The 18,319-nt window shown below is 39.0% G+C and overlaps 2 protein-coding genes across 4 annotated transcripts; one reads left to right on the forward strand and one right to left on the reverse strand.

Annotated features, from left to right (window-relative positions):
- The first annotated feature begins 377 nt into the window (after positions 1 to 377).
- On the forward strand, positions 378 to 3,169 carry LOC308402806 (mucin-3A). 2 transcript variants are annotated; one of them, XM_080891899.1, is made up of 8 exons: positions 378 to 1,050; positions 1,225 to 1,343; positions 1,491 to 1,555; positions 1,659 to 1,861; positions 1,992 to 2,157; positions 2,356 to 2,520; positions 2,633 to 2,703; positions 2,841 to 3,169. In XM_080891899.1, the coding sequence occupies exons 1-8, from the start codon at positions 432 to 434 to the stop codon at positions 2,888 to 2,890; spliced, it is 1,458 nt and encodes a 485-aa protein (XP_080748025.1). In that variant the 5' UTR covers positions 378 to 431; the 3' UTR covers positions 2,891 to 3,169. The 2 variants fall into 2 exon arrangements, with proteins under 2 accessions (XP_080748025.1, XP_080748026.1); XM_080891900.1 differs by having other exon boundaries at positions 378 to 1,343.
- Positions 3,170 to 4,549: 1,380 nt separating this feature from the next.
- On the reverse strand, positions 4,550 to 11,718 carry errfi1a (ERBB receptor feedback inhibitor 1a). 2 transcript variants are annotated; one of them, XM_080891190.1, is made up of 4 exons: positions 11,530 to 11,718; positions 8,811 to 9,016; positions 8,564 to 8,643; positions 4,550 to 8,305 (listed from the first exon to the last, which is right to left on the reverse strand). In XM_080891190.1, the coding sequence occupies exons 2-4, from the start codon at positions 8,960 to 8,962 to the stop codon at positions 7,317 to 7,319; spliced, it is 1,221 nt and encodes a 406-aa protein (XP_080747316.1). In that variant the 5' UTR covers positions 8,963 to 9,016; positions 11,530 to 11,718; the 3' UTR covers positions 4,550 to 7,316. The 2 variants fall into 2 exon arrangements, with proteins under 2 accessions (XP_080747316.1, XP_080747315.1); XM_080891189.1 differs by having other exon boundaries at positions 4,554 to 8,305; positions 8,564 to 8,646.
- Between the last annotated feature and the right edge of the window lie 6,601 nt (positions 11,719 to 18,319).

The raw sequence follows: 18,319 nt of genomic DNA on the forward strand, positions 1-18,319 counted from the left end.
CTTCCTTCAGTTCGCCTTCCACAGTCACTTCAGAAAGCACTAGTTTTACTCCAACATCCCCAGAACAAAGTACTCAAACAGCTGTAACAGGCACTGGTACAACAGAGAACAATGCAACAACTCTTGAGACTTCTGAGACAACAACATCCGCACACCCTCAATCACCAACAACTTCTATTACAGCAATGGCACAAACAGGAACAACACAGTCTACAGAGTCTGTCCCACCAGTCACAACCAATGAAATTACTCTAACTACCAACATGGACCATTCCACAACAACTTCAGAGACTTCCTCCAGTTCGCCTTCCACAGTCACTTCAGAAAGCACTAGTTTTACTCCAACATCCCCAGAACAAAGTACTCAAACAGCTGTAACAGGCACTAGTACAACAGAGAACAAAGCAACAACTCTTGAGACTTCTGTGACAATGACATCCGCACACCCTGAATCACCAACAACTTCTATTACAACAATGGCCCAAACAGGAACAACACAGTCTACAGAGTCTCTCCCATCAGTCACCACCAATGAAATTACTCTATCTACCAACATGGACCATTTTACAACAACTGTTTTGGTGACAACTTCAGAGACTTCCTCCAGTTTTCCTTCCACAGTTACTTCAGAAACCACCAGTTTTACGCCAACATACACTGAACAACGTACTCAAGCACTGGTAACAGGCTCTAGTACAACAGAGAACAAAGGAACAACTACTCAGGCTTCTGAGATAATGACAACCGTACTTCCTGACTCACAAGCTACAGTTTTACAACCCAACTCAAGTACTACTGTTCCCAGCCGTACATCTTCTTCTTTCTCCTCTTCAACCACATCTGTGACCTATTTAACTGATACATCCACCAGTGAAACAACAATTGTAGGCTCTGTCACAAATTCTCCTGCATCGTCAGCAACAGTTAGTTTTTCTTCATCAATTACTCTCCCCACAAATTTGACATCCTCTTTGACAACAATTGTGTGCCAAGATTTTGCCTATGGAGACTCATGTTCTTATGGAGAAAACAACACTGTCCCAATCATTGGTGAGGTTTTTCATTTCCGTATAGTTTTTCTTAAAAATAATATATTTTCATTACCTTTTACATAAATTGATATTTTGACTTCTTGCGTTATATCTGTGTTTTCTCCCCCACTTTTGCATGTCCAAGGTAAAATGTTGTCATAAATGGCTTTTAAAATCTTTCAATTTTTTGTAGATACTGCACCCGTGCGCAAAGTAAACATTACTTTCAAATTCAACGTCACTTTTATCCAGGCTTTTCTTAATTTAACTTCACCTGAATCACAGATATTCATCAACAAATTAGAAGCACAGGTACAGATAATTTTCTTCATATTCAATATTATGAGTTATTATTTTTAATTAGTATTACAAAGTATTTTGTAATACAAAAAAATATAAAATTATTTAAATCTTTTATCTGAAATGTTGCATAATCCCTTCTGTCCTTTTTTTTTACAGCTCAGAAACCTGTGTAGACAAGCAGATCCCCAGGCCTATAAAACAGTTAAAGTAATCAAATTAAGGTAAATTTTCCTTCAACATTTATTAAACTATTTGTTACATTTATTATTACCTTTTAAGAAAGAGATAGCTGTTTTCTCATAACATTTCTACCATTTTTTGTAGTGAAGGAAGTGTTGTTGCAAAGAGCCTGGCGGAGTATCAGTATCAAAACAATGAAACTCAAATCGAGTTTATTAACACTCATCTTAGTGTGGTTTTGAAGAATATCCTACAAAATGAAAATAACCTCAACAAAATTTCTTTGGCTTTTGGTAATCAAAGTGTGGAGTTAAATGATCTCAGCTTTGAGGCACCTGCCATTACTAGTAAGTGTGTTGTATGTTGTTCTAAATGTAAAGCACAATCAGCCATTCTTTATTCATTTTTCTTAAATTTGTCCTGTTTATTTTACATTATAGTATGTTGAATATATATATATGTTTTGAAATCTTGTAGATATCACAGAGTTGAAGCCTTTTATTAACTGCACTCAGTTTGCTAATTACACTGAAGAGATTACTAATGGTCAATGGCAGTGTGTTGGACCATGCAAAAGAAACCCTGATTACTGCAATGGACACGGAGAATGTTTAAATGACATTTACACAGGCCCAGTCTGCAGGTAATAAAATGTCTGTCTGTCTGTCTATCTATCTATCTATCTATCTATCTATCTATCTATCTATCTATCTATCTATCTATCTATCTATCTATCTATCTATCTATCTATCTATCTATCTATCTATCTATCTATCTATCTATCTATCTAGTTTTTTTTGTAAAAACTATTTTTATTAAACCTCTTTTGAATTTTACCCAGGTGCTACGAAACCAGCCTGGAGCAGTTTTATGGTCCACAATGTGACCTTTTCCGCCGAGGTCCAGGTTTCTATGGAGCACTGTTTGGCTCACTCGCAGTAGCGCTCCTGCTCTTCATTATAATCGTCATCGCTGTCATTTTCAAAAGGAGACATACATATACTCGGTGGGTTATGATGCCTTCTGCGCGTTTTCCTGTAATGTACTCTGGAAAAAAAATCGCTTTTTGTGTTCATTCATTGAGTAAAAACACAAACAAGCATCCTTTTCTTTTTTAGGAAAAGGAGCAACTCTCAGAGGAGAAGATTGTCTTTTCTTGAGGGAGATTTCTTTGACTTCACTGATACACGTATGTCTTACTCTAATTACTATCATATTCAGAGATTTATTATAATAATTATTTATGATTAGTTATTAATAATGCAATAATTATTTTAAACTTTTTCAGCAATGTTTAAAAATATGATTTTTGACTTTGTCTTTCAGGAATTTCCAACTTGGGACTGGCAGGCACTTATAGATCAGAAAACATTTAGAAACTGATATATTCACTATATTATATAAAATTAAGCAATTAGTTACTGTTTTAATCGCTAATAATCTTACTTAAAGATCAGTAAGAACTATCATCTTTTAATTTTAAAACATTTTGAAGTTGTTTTGCTATTTATCATTTATTTATAAGAACTTAAATTTAATGCATATGTTTTTGCACGTATATTATTTTCCACACCAACATATCATGGAGCACCATTTCTCTTTTTATCCTATCTTGATATATCTTTCTCAGCACTGTTCAAATAGTAAAAATAATAATAAATCTCTTTTAACCTGAAGTTTTTGCCTGGAAAATCTACATTTTCTGAATGCACAAACTGAGAAACGCACTGTATCATCTATAGATAATTTTGTTAAATAACAAGTTAATTTTGTCTTTAGTGTTATTAAACAATATGCAATATGGGCTAGCTACTGCTTATACTCTATGATATATCTCTATTGAGCTTGTTACAATTAACATCTAACAGTAGTGAAACACAAAAAATGCTTACTGTAGCATTCAAATACACACATTTGCATATTTGTTAAACATCTGTCCAGTTAAAATGTTACACAGTATCTATGCAATGGTTTTACTGTATCAGATAGGTGCTTCTGTTTTTTGTTCGTTTTTGCTTTTTAAACAGCATCTCTATTTTTATCCATTAAAAAAAACAAAAAAACTTTGACACCCCAACAAGAAAATAATCCAGACTAGGGCTCTGCAGTCCACAGTCACCTGCCACTAGATGGCATAGATGTGCTTATTTTAAGTGTTTCGCTTTTGAAGAGTCAAAGGAGAAAGAGACACAGACCATGGCCTTTAATGGAATTTTAAGATTTTTTTTTTCATAGAAAGGAAATCAAACTACTTTTGCATGTATTTGCAGCTGATTCATAATAGAAAAACAAACTTAACTTTGGTTCTTTTGAGATAAGCCCTTGATTTGGTTTTGTCTCCACCTAGTGCCTCAATAGAGGTGGTACACTGAGCAAGTTCTTTACCTTTGCTTGATGTTCTATATTTCCTACACAGGTACTGTGACCTGAATAAAATTTAACCAGCAGCACTGCAGCCCGAGTTAAATATTTACAAATCACCTCACAGCAAACGATAAGAAAAGTTACGCCTAAACATGAAGTTAATGCAAACAATGGAACTTATTTTTTAGTCTAGCTTCATGATTTTTGTTTTGTGTGTGTATGTGCGTTCCTCTGTGTGATGGAGTAGAGGAAGACACACAATCCATACTTCTCCATCCTCTCTTGAAAATATATGAGATTGTGGATAGTCTAGCTATAGATATACTGCATCATCAGCACTTCTCCAATATGACCATTCCTACTTTTTATTTCTATAGTGTAGACCTATGAAGTCCTACAGAAACACCTAAACATATATGGGCTCTTTAACACAAAGAACTGTAGTGTAACCAGCAAAGTAGAATTTGTATAGCAATTAAGGGAATAATTACAAAAATCATAATATTTTTATCACAGAAATTAGTTTATTTCACTCATTAATGCCTCCAGAGTGCCAGAGTTTAATTAATTGAGGCAGGAAATGTATTTGATGAGAAACTGAAAGATAAGCCATACATATTGTATGTTTGTGTATGGGGTGTTGAAATTTAATGGAGAGAAAAAAAATAGAACTTTCAGGATCTCTTTTGTTCCAGTTTCTATGAAATTGTGGCTACAGAGAGAAATATAAGTCTTGTGTCCATTATGACTTAATGCATTTGTGACTTGTAGTGCCACTAAAGGGAAAGGATCTTAGAATACCGATTAATAAACTATGTTCAATCTGAATGCAAACCGGTCTTCCTGTTAATTTACCTATTTTTTTGTCTTTCTTGCCTCCAGCAATTATTTTAAAAGCGCAGTGAGTCTTTCTTTGGTAGCTATAGTCAACATGCATGCTGTTGCTTAGTAACTCACCTAAGCAAGAACCAAGTGAAAAGGTTTTCAGGTGGCCTAGACAACTTAACTTAAACTGTCACCTTTTGTTTCATTGAGAGAAGTCACTGTCTTAAGCAAATCAGCAGAAATACAAATCACTAAGGTCTCCGCCAGTATTGTAATTGGAGCTGAACTGTGGCTCATTTAGTAATTATTTGACCTCTAATGGGGTTCACTGTGGTTTTGGCTCCACGCCTAACCACAAGGATTCAAACTGAGAATAAAACACTTGTAACAGTGTTAAAAGGGCTTTAAAAGCAGTGGGTGCAAAGCCCGCTGCCAAGGAACGATGAAGCAATCGTGCAGGAGGAAATTTAGTTATAACCAGGAAGAGGAAGGCATTCTACTGTACACCTGTCACTCTTCTTTCTTTGGATCGAAGCCAGTCACAATAAAGTACACCATGAGGGCGTGTGGGTGATAAAACAGGCCAAACAGCTGAGTTGAGAGTTCACTCTTGACAGGTTCAAGACACAGGACGAAGCAAGCTTATAAATAAGTCACTTTATTATTGCTTTCTTTTTAAAGACTATATACTTATCAACTATTCATAATAACAAATGGAGTTGTTAAATACTGTACACAGCATACTGAACTCTCCCAGTGCATGTCTTCGCCACAGCAGAGTGTTATCTCTTGATAAACTAGTCTTCATTCTGTTTTAACATTTCTAATAAGACATATGAATACCTTAAGATTAAATAGTTTGTTTTTTTGTGTATGATGTAAACATTTTTCCAAACATTTAAGTCAAAAGCAACATTGTGTTGGTAAGATCTGTGAACAGAAGGAAGAGAAGAAAAAAAAGATACTTCAATGACCGATTGACCTTAGCAGTTATTTGTTTCCCAAACTGAACACCGTGTTTGATACCAAGGGTTACTTCAATACATGTGCTACATTTTCTATATCATCCTGACGCCTTGTGGATAATGTACAACAATTAAAAAAAAAAAAAAGAAAAATCATACATTTTGTAGGCTGCCAGCAGCCAAAGTCTTTCAGACCACACCCACTGCAATCATGTAAGGCAGGAATGCATGTGCAGAACAGGAAAGTCTGTGTCAGGTAGGTAAACCCTGTACTGTCTTTGTAATGCATTTGTATTAACAGATTAGTCAAACATCTCTCATCTAAAATCTATTTCATCTAAAATCTCCATATTAGGATATTCGGTTAGAACAGATTTTGCGTTTGAATTCATTGTCTTTTCCTACAAGTGTTAGGTCACATATGGAGCCGTTACCTCATCGCTCGTGGATTACAATTTCAAATTTCACCTGTGAACACAATTTAAAGCAGGGAGTTTGTAAAGGTATAAGGATAATATCAAAGTGAGGTAGTACTTGAGGCAAATGTGTTTCAAGCAATGACTCACAGCTTGACCAGAAAAAAAAAAAGAAGAAAAAGAAGTAGCTTCAATTGGAAGAACAGCACACATTCACTGACAGTCAACAGACCAGTTCCTGTGCAATAAAACAGATCTGGAGACTGACAGAAATAAATCAAATGTGTGCACTTCTTAGAAGGCTCTACTAAAAAGCGGGCACTGCTAACAAGTGTTGCACAGTAACAAGCATTGTTGACAATTCTTTACTAATTAAACACTTTTCCCAACTGCTGTTCACATGCACATATGCGCAAACACATCCACTGCACATACACACACAAATACACTCAAGACGCTACACCATACTCAGCTGCACTGGACAATCCAAAAGAAATATGGTTAGCTACTAGTAATGAACCCACCTACTGGTACAAAATGTACCATGACAATGTGCCATATGGGGTGAAAAAACAAACAAAGAACAAAACACAACACAAATTTACTTTGAAGTAGTCAGCCTGAGTAAGACTGACACTACATCAAGGCGCGAAACCCATATCAGTATTGATATAATAGCAAACAGAATCGGCACGTGCTAGAATCCTTCATTTTGTTATAAATTCATCGGGCTTGTATTTAGACTTCATATATTAAGTGATACATGGTTACATTACTGACCTTTTTGTCCCTTGTGAGATGCAAAAGCACCATCAAAAAGCCCCAGTGCATCTCACAAAACATCCACACCACATCAGACACAAAACACTGAGCACACAAGGTACAAGGCCCGCTTGTACTTTCTGGCCGTACCACATCTTTACTAAAACAGAGCAAAATATTGAATTTCATAAAATTAAAATATATTTTAAAAAAATAAGCTATAGACTGTTGAACTTTGCCCACAATCTTTAGTTAGACATGGTTTTCACAGAAAATATCTTTTCAATATTACCAGTAACTGTACACAGTGCGCAAATACCCTGTGTGTTCAAAATACATAAGGGGTATTACAAAAAGAAAAAAGGTAAAAGCAGCAGTTTTAAAAGGTTGTTGGTGTCCAATTTCACCATTTTGTCAAGTGGGTTTTGCGCATGTACAGTATAGTCTTCTATTACTTCCACAAAAACTTTTCAAACAAAATCCACCTGTGCTTTCTTTCTGGTGTGGCAGTCACAAGGCGAGTCTGCAAAAGGAGACCGCTGAGGCAGAAGGTAGTAATGTGTGGTGCTGGCCTTCTTGCCATTCTCCATAATAGGAAGGATACATGGGGAGCCCTCACTGTTCTGTCTCTGTAAACTCCGACCGCTTACATACTTAGGATCTGGTGCAAAGCTTTGGGTTGGGGGCATCACCCCGTTAGTGTATGTTGGGAGGCTCTTAGGGCTGGGAGTGCGGGAGCTGCCTGTGGACAGAGGGCCTCTTGGAGGCAGTTTGGGTGGTTTGTCCTCATCGCTGTAAGCCCCAGATGAGACTTCTGCTGACCAGCGCCTGCAATCTGTCTTGACATTACGTGGAGGTATAGGAGGGGGAACCTCTTGTTTATCCATATTGTTGGGGTACCTTTTTGGGCATGTGGGTCGTGGCAGCTTGTGTAAAGATCCAGCTGGTCCAGAGAGAGAGCGTCGTAGCCTCCTCTGAGCGGGTCTTTCCTGTGGCTGCTGCTCATACTGTTCCCGTACTTCCTGCGGAGGATTTGCCTGATGGTGCTGTTGGGGTTGCTGCGGGCTTTGCGGTCCTAATGGCCCATCGTAGTAAGCGTAGTTAATCTGCCCACAGTCCTTGAAGCTCCTTCGGTGAGATAGAGGATTTCTAAAAGCTGATTTAGAAAATTGATCAGACACCAGGCGGCAGCTGTCGTCTGAACTTGTGAAAAATTCTACCTCACTGTCCATAGCCTGCTCATGGGAGATATCTGTCTGTGGGGGAATAGGGGGTAGAGGCTTAGAGCATCTGCTAGGTGTCTGTGGTGGGCTGTTCAACTCGTTAAATGACAGCCTCATCAGCAGGTCATCATCAGCAGGACTTGGGGTGGAAGGTTCATTGCTGGAGGACAGGAAGAGTTGGGAAGGCCGGGATTTCTTTGAGAGTATTCTCTGTGAGTTGGGACTGTGTTTATGTCCTGCCAAAAAAGTAAGTTGAAAAAATAATAACCATCAGACAAGTGGCAGATTGATAAATAATTAAAGTAAATTAAAGACAATAAAAATCGAATACTATAATACTACACTGACTTTATAATATTCAGGTTACAACAATATGTCCAGTATGTGAAATAACAAACAATGAAAGAGAATTCATGCAATGCAGCATTTGTGTAGTTTAAAAGGTACATCCTGTATGAAAAAGAAAGAAAAGGAAATAAAGATATTTAACTTACTCTCATAACTTGGAGGTGGCTCCTTTTGCTGGGCACGATAGCTGTGATCTATGTTTGCCCTGTCCATACTGAAGTAGAAGCTGCTAGAAAAGAAGAATGACGTTTCAGAACAGCAGTGCTTCGTCACAGAAATGTGACATATTGAAATTAACAGAAAATGTAAGACTAACCTGAACCATGCAATTTCAACATGACATGCACATCCTTTCTAAAGTCTTTCTCTAATGAAGTGCACCACAACACTCACTTGTCCAGTACATGGCGATCGCGCCAGGAGGGTTTAGATCCAGCCATGCTGTGACAGTAGCTGCCCCGGAGAAAGGGGTTTTCTATGGGAAAAGAGATCTCCTGGGCAGTCAGGCCCACTGTGGACATGCTCCAGGCACCCTCGGGTCGCATCAAAGCCAGGAAACACTCAGATCGCCCGGCTGGCTGCCCCTGCTTCTGGTGTACCTATATTAAAAAACAGCCATGAATGAATTGGCAAAAAATAAAATAAAATAAAATCAAAAGTAGGTCAAGTGAAACAGATCATCGTATAGGACACTAAAAACGCTCTAAAAGCAGAGCCAGGTGATTCTCATTAGACCAGATATTTAATAATGGCTTTTGGGTGACAACAATTTCCTATGGCCTTCAGGACACTGGTGTCCGAGCACACCTGGAGAACGTGCCTTTCAAAATGTTCTATTCACAGTATTCCTCATTCAAAGCATGAAAGCAATAGATGGTGGAAAAGGTCACTACTGGTCATGTCTGCTTTTGTAGACCTGAATTAAATGGCATGTAAACACACTTGCTGTGGGTTTGGAGAACCAGTGTAGAACTACTTTATCACAAAAGCATTCTGACATGAAATCGAAGGTAAACACAGGTGTTACTAACATACGATTTAGATCTTGCATCATAATAGAACAGGACCTTCATTAAAGTCATTGCTAACACATTGTGTCAAAACATGCTATGAAAAAGTTGTATTACCCTTCATGTTTTACATTTTATTTACCGTGTTAGTACAAAGGTGTAGCTGTGTCAGCTGAAAACAAAAGAAGAAAAAATACACCCATTTTTTTTTCTTTTCCTATAGAGAGGTACTGAGCTTTACATTTCACCTGTGGCTTGCAAACTCCATGAGCCTGAGTTCAGCATTGCATTCATGGGTGTGAACTGTGTAACCAACTTTCGAATTTCAATTTCTACAGACTGTGTCGCTTAATAAGTTTAGTTTATTTTAAAACTGGACTGTGCTGTGCTGGTGTTTTGCAATCCTGTTCCTCTTGAACAGGAAAGTTCAAGGGGGCTCCTCCTGTTACCACAGATATACCTGATGTTGCAAGAACGCCCCCACGCCAAATGAACCGAATGCTCGTGTCATGTCAACTATGTGTCAGGGCTGTATAAACAATGTGTACATTATTCAAAGGGGGAGTAATCTAATATTTCTGGGGCATACATAGAGTAAATGCAAAATAAATGGCCTCAAACAGAGTTTAAATGTTTCAACTGGGTTTCAGTCTCAAGTGGAGAAAGCCTAGAAAGTCATAAAATGTGTTTTAGATGAGCCTTAAAAAATAGTGCATCAGGGGTGAGCGCAGTTGCTTTTTGTTGCATGGCTGAGTTTAATTAGACATCATTATTACACGATTACAATGCATACTCAGAATCATCTCTTCTGGAAACTACTAAAGAGGTGCATGCACAGCTAGAGCCACACTGTCCTCCTGACAATGTAGGAGTGATGACTGAAAAGAACACGGCTCCCTCGTTCCTGGTCTCTTATGAGCCATATTTATGTGCTAGCCTGACAGCTGGAGCGAAACAAAGCTCTAAAACAACAGGAAGCCTGAGCCATCAGTCTGAGCCAAACTGCCCAAGAAGGCATGCAATCCCCCTGGCCAGGGCCATCGATTCGGTTCGGCGGGGACGGGAAGCAACATGATCCTTGATAATGAACCCCCAGGGGCTTGTGCTTCCTCTTGCAACAGGTGCAAAGACAGTTCATCCTGGCGGTTAACCATATTAGCATTTACAGGCAACAGGATTACACAAATGATGTAGTCATGCAGATGTCCAAGTCGGTTAAATCAGATAATCCGGCTGGAGAATGTGGGCCTTCTTATGGTCAAATGTGACTTATCTGTTTATACAATAAGAAGGCAAGCCAAGGCTAACTACGAAGACAACTCAGTGGCAGTGGGCTCGAGAAAGGAGGGGGTCCGCTGAGCTTCCTAGTGATGTAAAACACCACCGGTTTGCCTTGAATTCAAGCTTACGGCCGTCACCCTCAGGCCTTGACAGGAGTTCACACCCCGCTCACGACACCCCTGCAGCGGTTTCCGAGCAACCATACTCGCTCTACCTGTGCTGCAAGCAAACAGTGCGCACACCCCCCTCACTTTACCGGATTGAGATAATAATGGTTAAAAGCCCTCCAGCAGGCAGGTGACTCACGCCACAACACACAGTCAGCTATTTGGCAATGATGATACACAGTGAATTGTATTTCCCTTTTGTTTAAGAGGAAAAGACCTAAATTAATATTGCAGCCTAAGAATTAAAGAGAACGATTATATAACTTCTGTGCCATTGCAGACCTATAAAGAATATAAAACACGTATCCTTTATAGTTATCAGTATAGACAAACACATAGAGATACATATTCACACGTTTCCCTCCGTTTTTCTTTTTTTTAGATTATTATATTGTAAGTTTTTTAATCATTTTGCTCTGGACTAAGTTGTTCCTCTTAGTATACGGCTCTGTCAGTGAAAAACAATCAAAAACAACCATAAGATATAGAAATAAAAATAAAATGAAATAAAAAAAATAATCCGAATAAGATCTCAAGTTGCATTAAGCAATTGTGTCTGCCGTGCTGGCACCGACATACAAAACAACAGACAGACAAGACATGGATCCACACAGTGGCTCTAAACAGACATTTCAATTCACTTTTTGAACTCACCTAATTCACTTCGCAGTTCTCTCCGCTGACTGACCCCTAAAGTCCTTTTTGGTAAAATGCAGCGCCTCAGTTTATTTCGGGGTTCGATTTGAATCTGTAATCGTCAGTTTTCAGTTGCATCAGGAACAGGTCGCCAAAGACTTGGCGACACTCAGGCATTACTGTGACACTTCTAGATAAGTCTACTAGTCTATTGTATTGAGCTATCTCTTATAGGCTCACTACACTGGCGACCCAGTGGCTCCGCCTTCCTTAAAGCCACAGGCTTCCTTTCCACCAGTCTGCAGTGTGCATGAAGCACAGAAAGCTGAGTGCATATGGACTGCATGTCAGCCTTGAACATATTTAAAAGACTTAACATAGGTTGACTTATGTGATGCAGTGAAAGTCTGCAGGGCTCCATATATCTCTGGACAGAGCAGGTTTGAAATCAAGGACACAGTCAGGTGATAAACTGTCCCACTGGGACACATTTATCACACAATGAATAAATGCAACCATGGTTCAGTTAATGATACATTTTCCCCAGAACGTTTAGAAAAAGTATACATAAACTAAAGTTAAAGCCGTAAACTTACTGGTGCCAGACTAAAATGCCATCTTGCAAGTTCTGCCTTTTAAAACTTTCCGTTCAATGACCTGTGTTATACTGTACTATAAAAGGTGTCATCTTTGCTGTTTCATAAACAATAGACTGCCCAAAAGTAAGCTGTGCAGATCTGCACGAAGACAGAGGCAGTAATAGGGATGGCTTCAGAGTGGATAACACAAACAGTAGGCAAAGAAACAAAGCCAGAACCCCTCCTATTTCTGCAGTAATTCTCCTGCCAGCTGAATGGGGCTCAGATGGTTTAGCTACTCATTTATCAGATCACCCTGGGCATTTTCGTTCAGCAGGACCTGTTCTCTATTTACCTGAGATAATGCTCCCATCAGTCGCTGAGGAAAGGCAACAAGTTCAATATTCTACAGTTTTTCTTGTTATGGAAATACATGAGTAATCTGGAATATGCAGTCCCTCACACCTCCAATTACCAGCTGCTTAGCCTATTTAGACCTTAGGTGGTGTTGCATTAACTGTGACCAAACCTAACTGGGCTAAACAAATGTAACACTGACATGCACACTAACCAAACACAATGATACAATAGCTACAGACAGCGTGTATGTTGACTCAATATGTGACAGAAAGCAGAGGTGTGTGCGTGTGTGGAGAGAACACACTGTTCTTTTGCTTGAAATTGTGAATTCTTTACTGCTTGCTTTCAGTCTGAGAGGCCCAAAAGGATTTTAGTTACAGATATGCCCCTTAAAAGGACCAGATCCTCCCTAATCCCCCTTTTAGAATTTTAGGTGCATTTTTGGGATTCCTCTGGACCAGTTGTGACCAGCAGGGAAAAGAGAATGTTTTGCAAGTTGAATTAATAACTTAAACACCAGAGTTTGGATTAAAAGATTTCAAATGCAAACTATATATTGATAGATGTTGCAGGAAATACTCATATGTAAAAGATAAGACTAAAAATAAAGAGTTGAAAGATGCATAAAAATAATCAAGCAAAGTTAAAAGCGCCTGTGTGTATTTCAGCTTGAGTGCGCTCAATCTGCCTTTCCATGTTCCACAAAAGAGACACATTCATTGGGATAAATAGACTTCACCGAAAATGTCTCTCCTCCCACTTCAGCCCTCCTTCCTCTCTCTGCCTGTGAGCCACATCATGATGTCATCACCCACAGGAAGTGCCATATAAAGTTATAGAGGGAGAGGGGGGGGGAACTAAGTCAGGGTGGAAGATAAGCAGGCAGAGACAGCAGATGAATGAACTTGTGTCATAACGAATATACTTCTCAGGAAATATTACACAGCTTTTCACTTAGCCCCATGACTCACACTGAGTTTAATCACCAGAATCAGTAATCTCCCCCTCAAAAAGTAGCACTTTTGGCTCATTTTCCTTTCAGATGCTTTTGTAAAAGAAAGGAATTTCCCTGTGTGGCTCAGTTCCAGTACAAGGGTATATTTTAAAAGTCAGTTATGCTCCCTCAGCTGATTTCAGTGGCTCACTAACAGGAAGAGTTAAGTGTGGTTGGAGACGAGTTAAAACAACAACAACAAAAAAACAAAAAGCATATTACTGTAAATGATTTATTCAGCGTGGAGGTCACAGCATTGATTGCCCCTGCCTGCTGAGGTAATTCAATTACGTCTATATCCAGACAGAATCCAAAGTTCGCACTGATATAAACACAGCAGCAACAAGCTTTATTGTTGTGGTGACATCAAGCTTGTAAATGTGTAGTAGATTCCAGGTGCTGCTCTAGACTAAAATCCAAGCTTTACCAAGCATTTAAAGAAGAAGCAAGGAAGGTCTGCAACTTTTGACTTCTGTGGTAATTTTGTGAGCATTTCAGATTACAAAGAGTTTGCCATGTACATTTGAAACTGTCCACAGAGACAAGCAAAGTGACTCCTGGAGAAAAGCCTTATGGTCAGATGAGACAAAATTGAGCTATTTGGCCTCAATGACAAGTTGTATGTTTAGAGAAGCAAACCTAAGAACACTGAGCTAGTTGCCAAGCATGGCGGTGGCAGCATCATGCTAAGGGGCTGTTTTGCTTCTAGTGGTACTGGTATATTGCAGAAAGTGGATTGAATAATGAAAAAGGAGAGCTATCTCTAATATCTTCAACTTCATCTCAGATCAATAGCTAGATTGCTGATCCCTGGACACAGTTGGGTGTCCCAACGCATATATCAAAACTGGTTTGGAATGGATAACATAGAAACAAACCAATTTAAATTAACTCTACCAATTCTGCCAAGAAGAATGGCTAAATATACAGCCAGATTTATGCAAGAACCTTGTTTATAGCTACCAAAAGCATCTGATTGAGGTGCAACTTGATAAGGAACATTTAACTAAATAATAGTGGATTGTATCTATATATATGTATATTTTTAACCTTGTGTCTTTTTGGGCCCAATTTTTGTCTTTTAACCAGTTAAGCCTCAGTCATTAAAGATTTATGCTATACAATTCCAGCCTGAAAAAAGAATAGTTTTAAGACACAATTAAAAGCCCCCAAATTACCATGAAAGTCATGCCTATGATGAGTATATGTAAACCTTCTAACCACAGTTATATATCTTAACATTAATCACTTATCATAGTTATCATAAAAATGTAAGCAAACAAATAAAATCCCTGACAATGTTCCTGTTTGCTATTTTCTATTAGGGGAATTATCTTGGACAATTCTTCTCACGTTTTCAAGCTAACGGCATTAGCTTATCTCAGTATAAAGACCAAAATCAGTGAATAAAATGTTCTGGTGGTTAGTGCTGTTGCTACCATCAGGTTCTAAGATTGTTTTGTTTGGTTTTGCTTTAATGAGTTCAGCTAATGCTTAGTTGTAAACAGAGCAAAGTGAGAAAAAAATGCTCTTTTAATTTCAGCCTGACTGTATCTTCCCCTCACTTTTCATACTGGGGATCAGACGTTCCTTCAGTCAGTGCAGCTGTGAGCGCCACAGCCAAAGCACATGGCTGACACATCACTGTGTATTCTGCTGGATCGCGGTTTGGTCTGGCAGACTCACACACACTTGGCTCATGCCGTGGAAACGAAACACAAATCCCCAGGCAACGGGCTGTCATTTATCACTGCAATGTAAATAAAACCATATTATAGCACTTCTTATTATTAACTGTACCAAACTCCTGAGGGTCATCCAGCTGCTTGAGTCATTAATCACTTCCTGTATTGGTAGAAAGACTTCTGGGAAATAAAGGGCTTTTTGTTTCAACTGAGTCACTCACAGGTATTTTCTATTTCAGCGTGCAACGTAATCTGAAGCAGCAATAACGAGTCATTATTGCCTCACTCCTCAACATTGTTATGTTGAGTGGTTCAAGTGCACCCACAGCCTGCTGTTACTAATGGGTGGAGCAAGCTAGTCCGCCTCCTTGATGATGACAGGGTGTGTTTAGTCTTCAGGATTTGAGGATCAATTTAGACAGAGACTGGGGGAGTTGCTGGCAATCTCATCCTATGACTGAATCAAAGTCCTGTTAATAATTATTATTATGGTAAATATGCATATTGGGCAGTATTAAGATGTGGGAACATTCTTTTCGGCTGCTTTCACACATAATCTCATTCGCAGAAACCCACGCAAACCGCCTGATTTGTGTCTGATGTTTTAGGGAGAAGCTGTGAAAACGACAGCTGTGGTATGATGGAGGATGTCACGCTAGTTTGACTTGCTCTCCAGCCACTGAATCAAGGCCAATTCTGCTCACAGTCACCTCCACTGGAATTCAGCAGGACTGGCTGACACAGATTGAAAGTATCTCCCAGTACGCCCTGCTTTATGTATCACAACCAACACTCATTGTGCATCACCAATCTTTTTCCTACATTTTCATTTTTTGTTCTGACTGTATTTGGGATTCCTCAAGGTTCCTACAAGGAAATACATGACCAGTATCCTGTAATGTAACACCTGTATTGTCTTTTGAACAGACGTTTCTGGCATTAAGCCGACGAGTATCCCAGGTTTCCTGTGTTTTTGTAAAGAGGAGAATGTTTAAGCTTCACTTGGTGTAGCAATCTATTAATCTTAAGTAGCAACTGATAGCTTGGGGAGTTTTGTCTTTCCACGATTTCCTGCTTCAGGTTCACTCTTGGGAGATATTAAAGCACAGTGCACAGGGGGACCTGAGGCTCCCCAGTTTTCTGATAAAGATTTCAGATGTCGTCCACCAAGGAGATCAGAAGGTTTACCATGAAAAGGCGGGCATATGTAGTGAATGAGGCATAAATCTATAGCCACAGGGTTAAGAAAGCATTGCTCTCTAGGTATACCAAGAGGACAGAAAAACACATGTGCAATAGTGGATGCAGTCCAAACATGGGCTAAAGTCACTGAGCTCAATAAATCCTATTTTTTCATTTGTGTGTGTGTGTGTGTGTGTCACTGATTGTGTATGAATGTCTGCATAACAGAACTGGATGACAGGGACTGAGTCATTCGGGGCAGAGTATGCGCTTTGTGAGAGTGTCTTTTGTTTCATTCACACGTGGATTTAGGATGCCTGATGAAATCAGCCAGACTACCTGAGCTGCTGTGGGCAGCAGCCGCATTAATTCCTCACAACAGTAAAGCTCTGGATCACTGCTCACACAAGCCTCTTAATGATCGGATTCAGGAGAATAAAGTTGGGCTCCATGTCTCATTTTCCATACATTACAAGCAGGTTGGCTGTGCAGACGCATATGTTAGGCACCAAATGTAGTGCTTCAGGGAAAAAAACCTTGTACGGTCTTGTGCTAAACTCAACAGTAAGGGCACAATAACAGCCTTGAGGCTATGTGGTGAACACTAAACCAAATGAATAACTAAACTGCTGTCTTATTTTAAGCACAAATTCAATTGTTCCCCTTCTTAAGGGTTCATGCAAAGTCACACTTTGGGATTAAACTGGAAAAGAGGGGATTATGGTCAGATCTAGCTTCACCAACACATTTTAACACCTTCCTCGTCATACATAGTATAGAAATGTTTCCTTTTTTATCATTTTAGAATATAACCTATGTATAAAATATATGTTTATCAACCAAGAGACTGCAGCATGTGTCCCCTCTGGAAATAGGAGTTTTTACTCTCTTCATGGCTTTTCAGTCACCAAAACTTGATTCCATTAAAGGAAGCCTATTATTCTTTTTTCCAGTTTTGGTTTTTAATGAATGCTACCAGAGCAGGTTTGCATGATTCACAGTTCCCCCCACCTCCCTTTAAGCCAGTTTTCTTCTAAACATACAGCTTGTGCACACACCCCATTATTTCAGACTTTCAGCATATTTAGTATGAAAATGCACCATTGTAATGGTATACAGTAACTATATACATGAAAGAAGGAAAAACAAAATAAATACCCTTTAAGGGAACGAGCAGAGTTTGATTGAAATGTAAAAACATATGTATTAAATTGCAGTCTGATATGTTTCTGCCTCTGAACACATGGCATGGGTACCCCAGCTTTCTTCTGCAGTCCAAGACATGCAAGTTAGGTTAGCTTCTAAACTGACTACATGTATGAATAGCTGTCCGTCTCACTGCTTTATCTCTCCAATAGAGTGGCGACTTGTCCGCAGTGTAGCATGCCTCTTGCCCTATGATACAAGGGACAGGCCACAGTTCTCTTGCAACCTTGCATTGTAGAAACAAAAAGAAAACGACTGTGTTGACTTTCTTTATATTGCATCTTTCATACACTCATATTAATTAGGTATGTCTATGAGCAACAGAATTCAAAGTTTACAAGCTACAAAACCCCAAATGCTATATCATGCTTTAGATTTCATATCTATTGTGTACTTACTCCTAAAGCAATAAACACAATGGAAAATGGGTTATTCTCTGCTATGATCCTGAGACTAACGCAAAACAGAAGTCAAAAACAGAGCTTCAATGGAATCTCTATACCATGTTGCTTTTTTAGCGCTGAATGGAAAGAACATTCAGTCTATTTAAATAAGGGCTGTAATTATCTCGGAGCCAGCCGATTATTCTCAGCTCTGCAGAAAAATAATAGGTTATCCCTACTGCACAACTTATTTTTAAATCATGCAACAAGTGAAGCTCGAGTTTTTTGAGGTTGCCACAGCAGTGCAATAAAAGCCAGACTGACTCTGAATCTCGAACCTAGATCATCCTTTGAGTTTTCCCGCATACGCTAGCCGATTCAGTAAAACGGACAGTTTCTCTTTCAAGAGGGGACGAAATG

Source organism: Rhamphochromis sp. 'chilingali' (genome assembly GCF_963969265.1).
Source record: "Rhamphochromis sp. 'chilingali' genome assembly, chromosome: 9".
In the NCBI taxonomy this organism is placed as follows: domain Eukaryota; kingdom Metazoa; phylum Chordata; class Actinopteri; order Cichliformes; family Cichlidae; genus Rhamphochromis; species Rhamphochromis sp. 'chilingali'.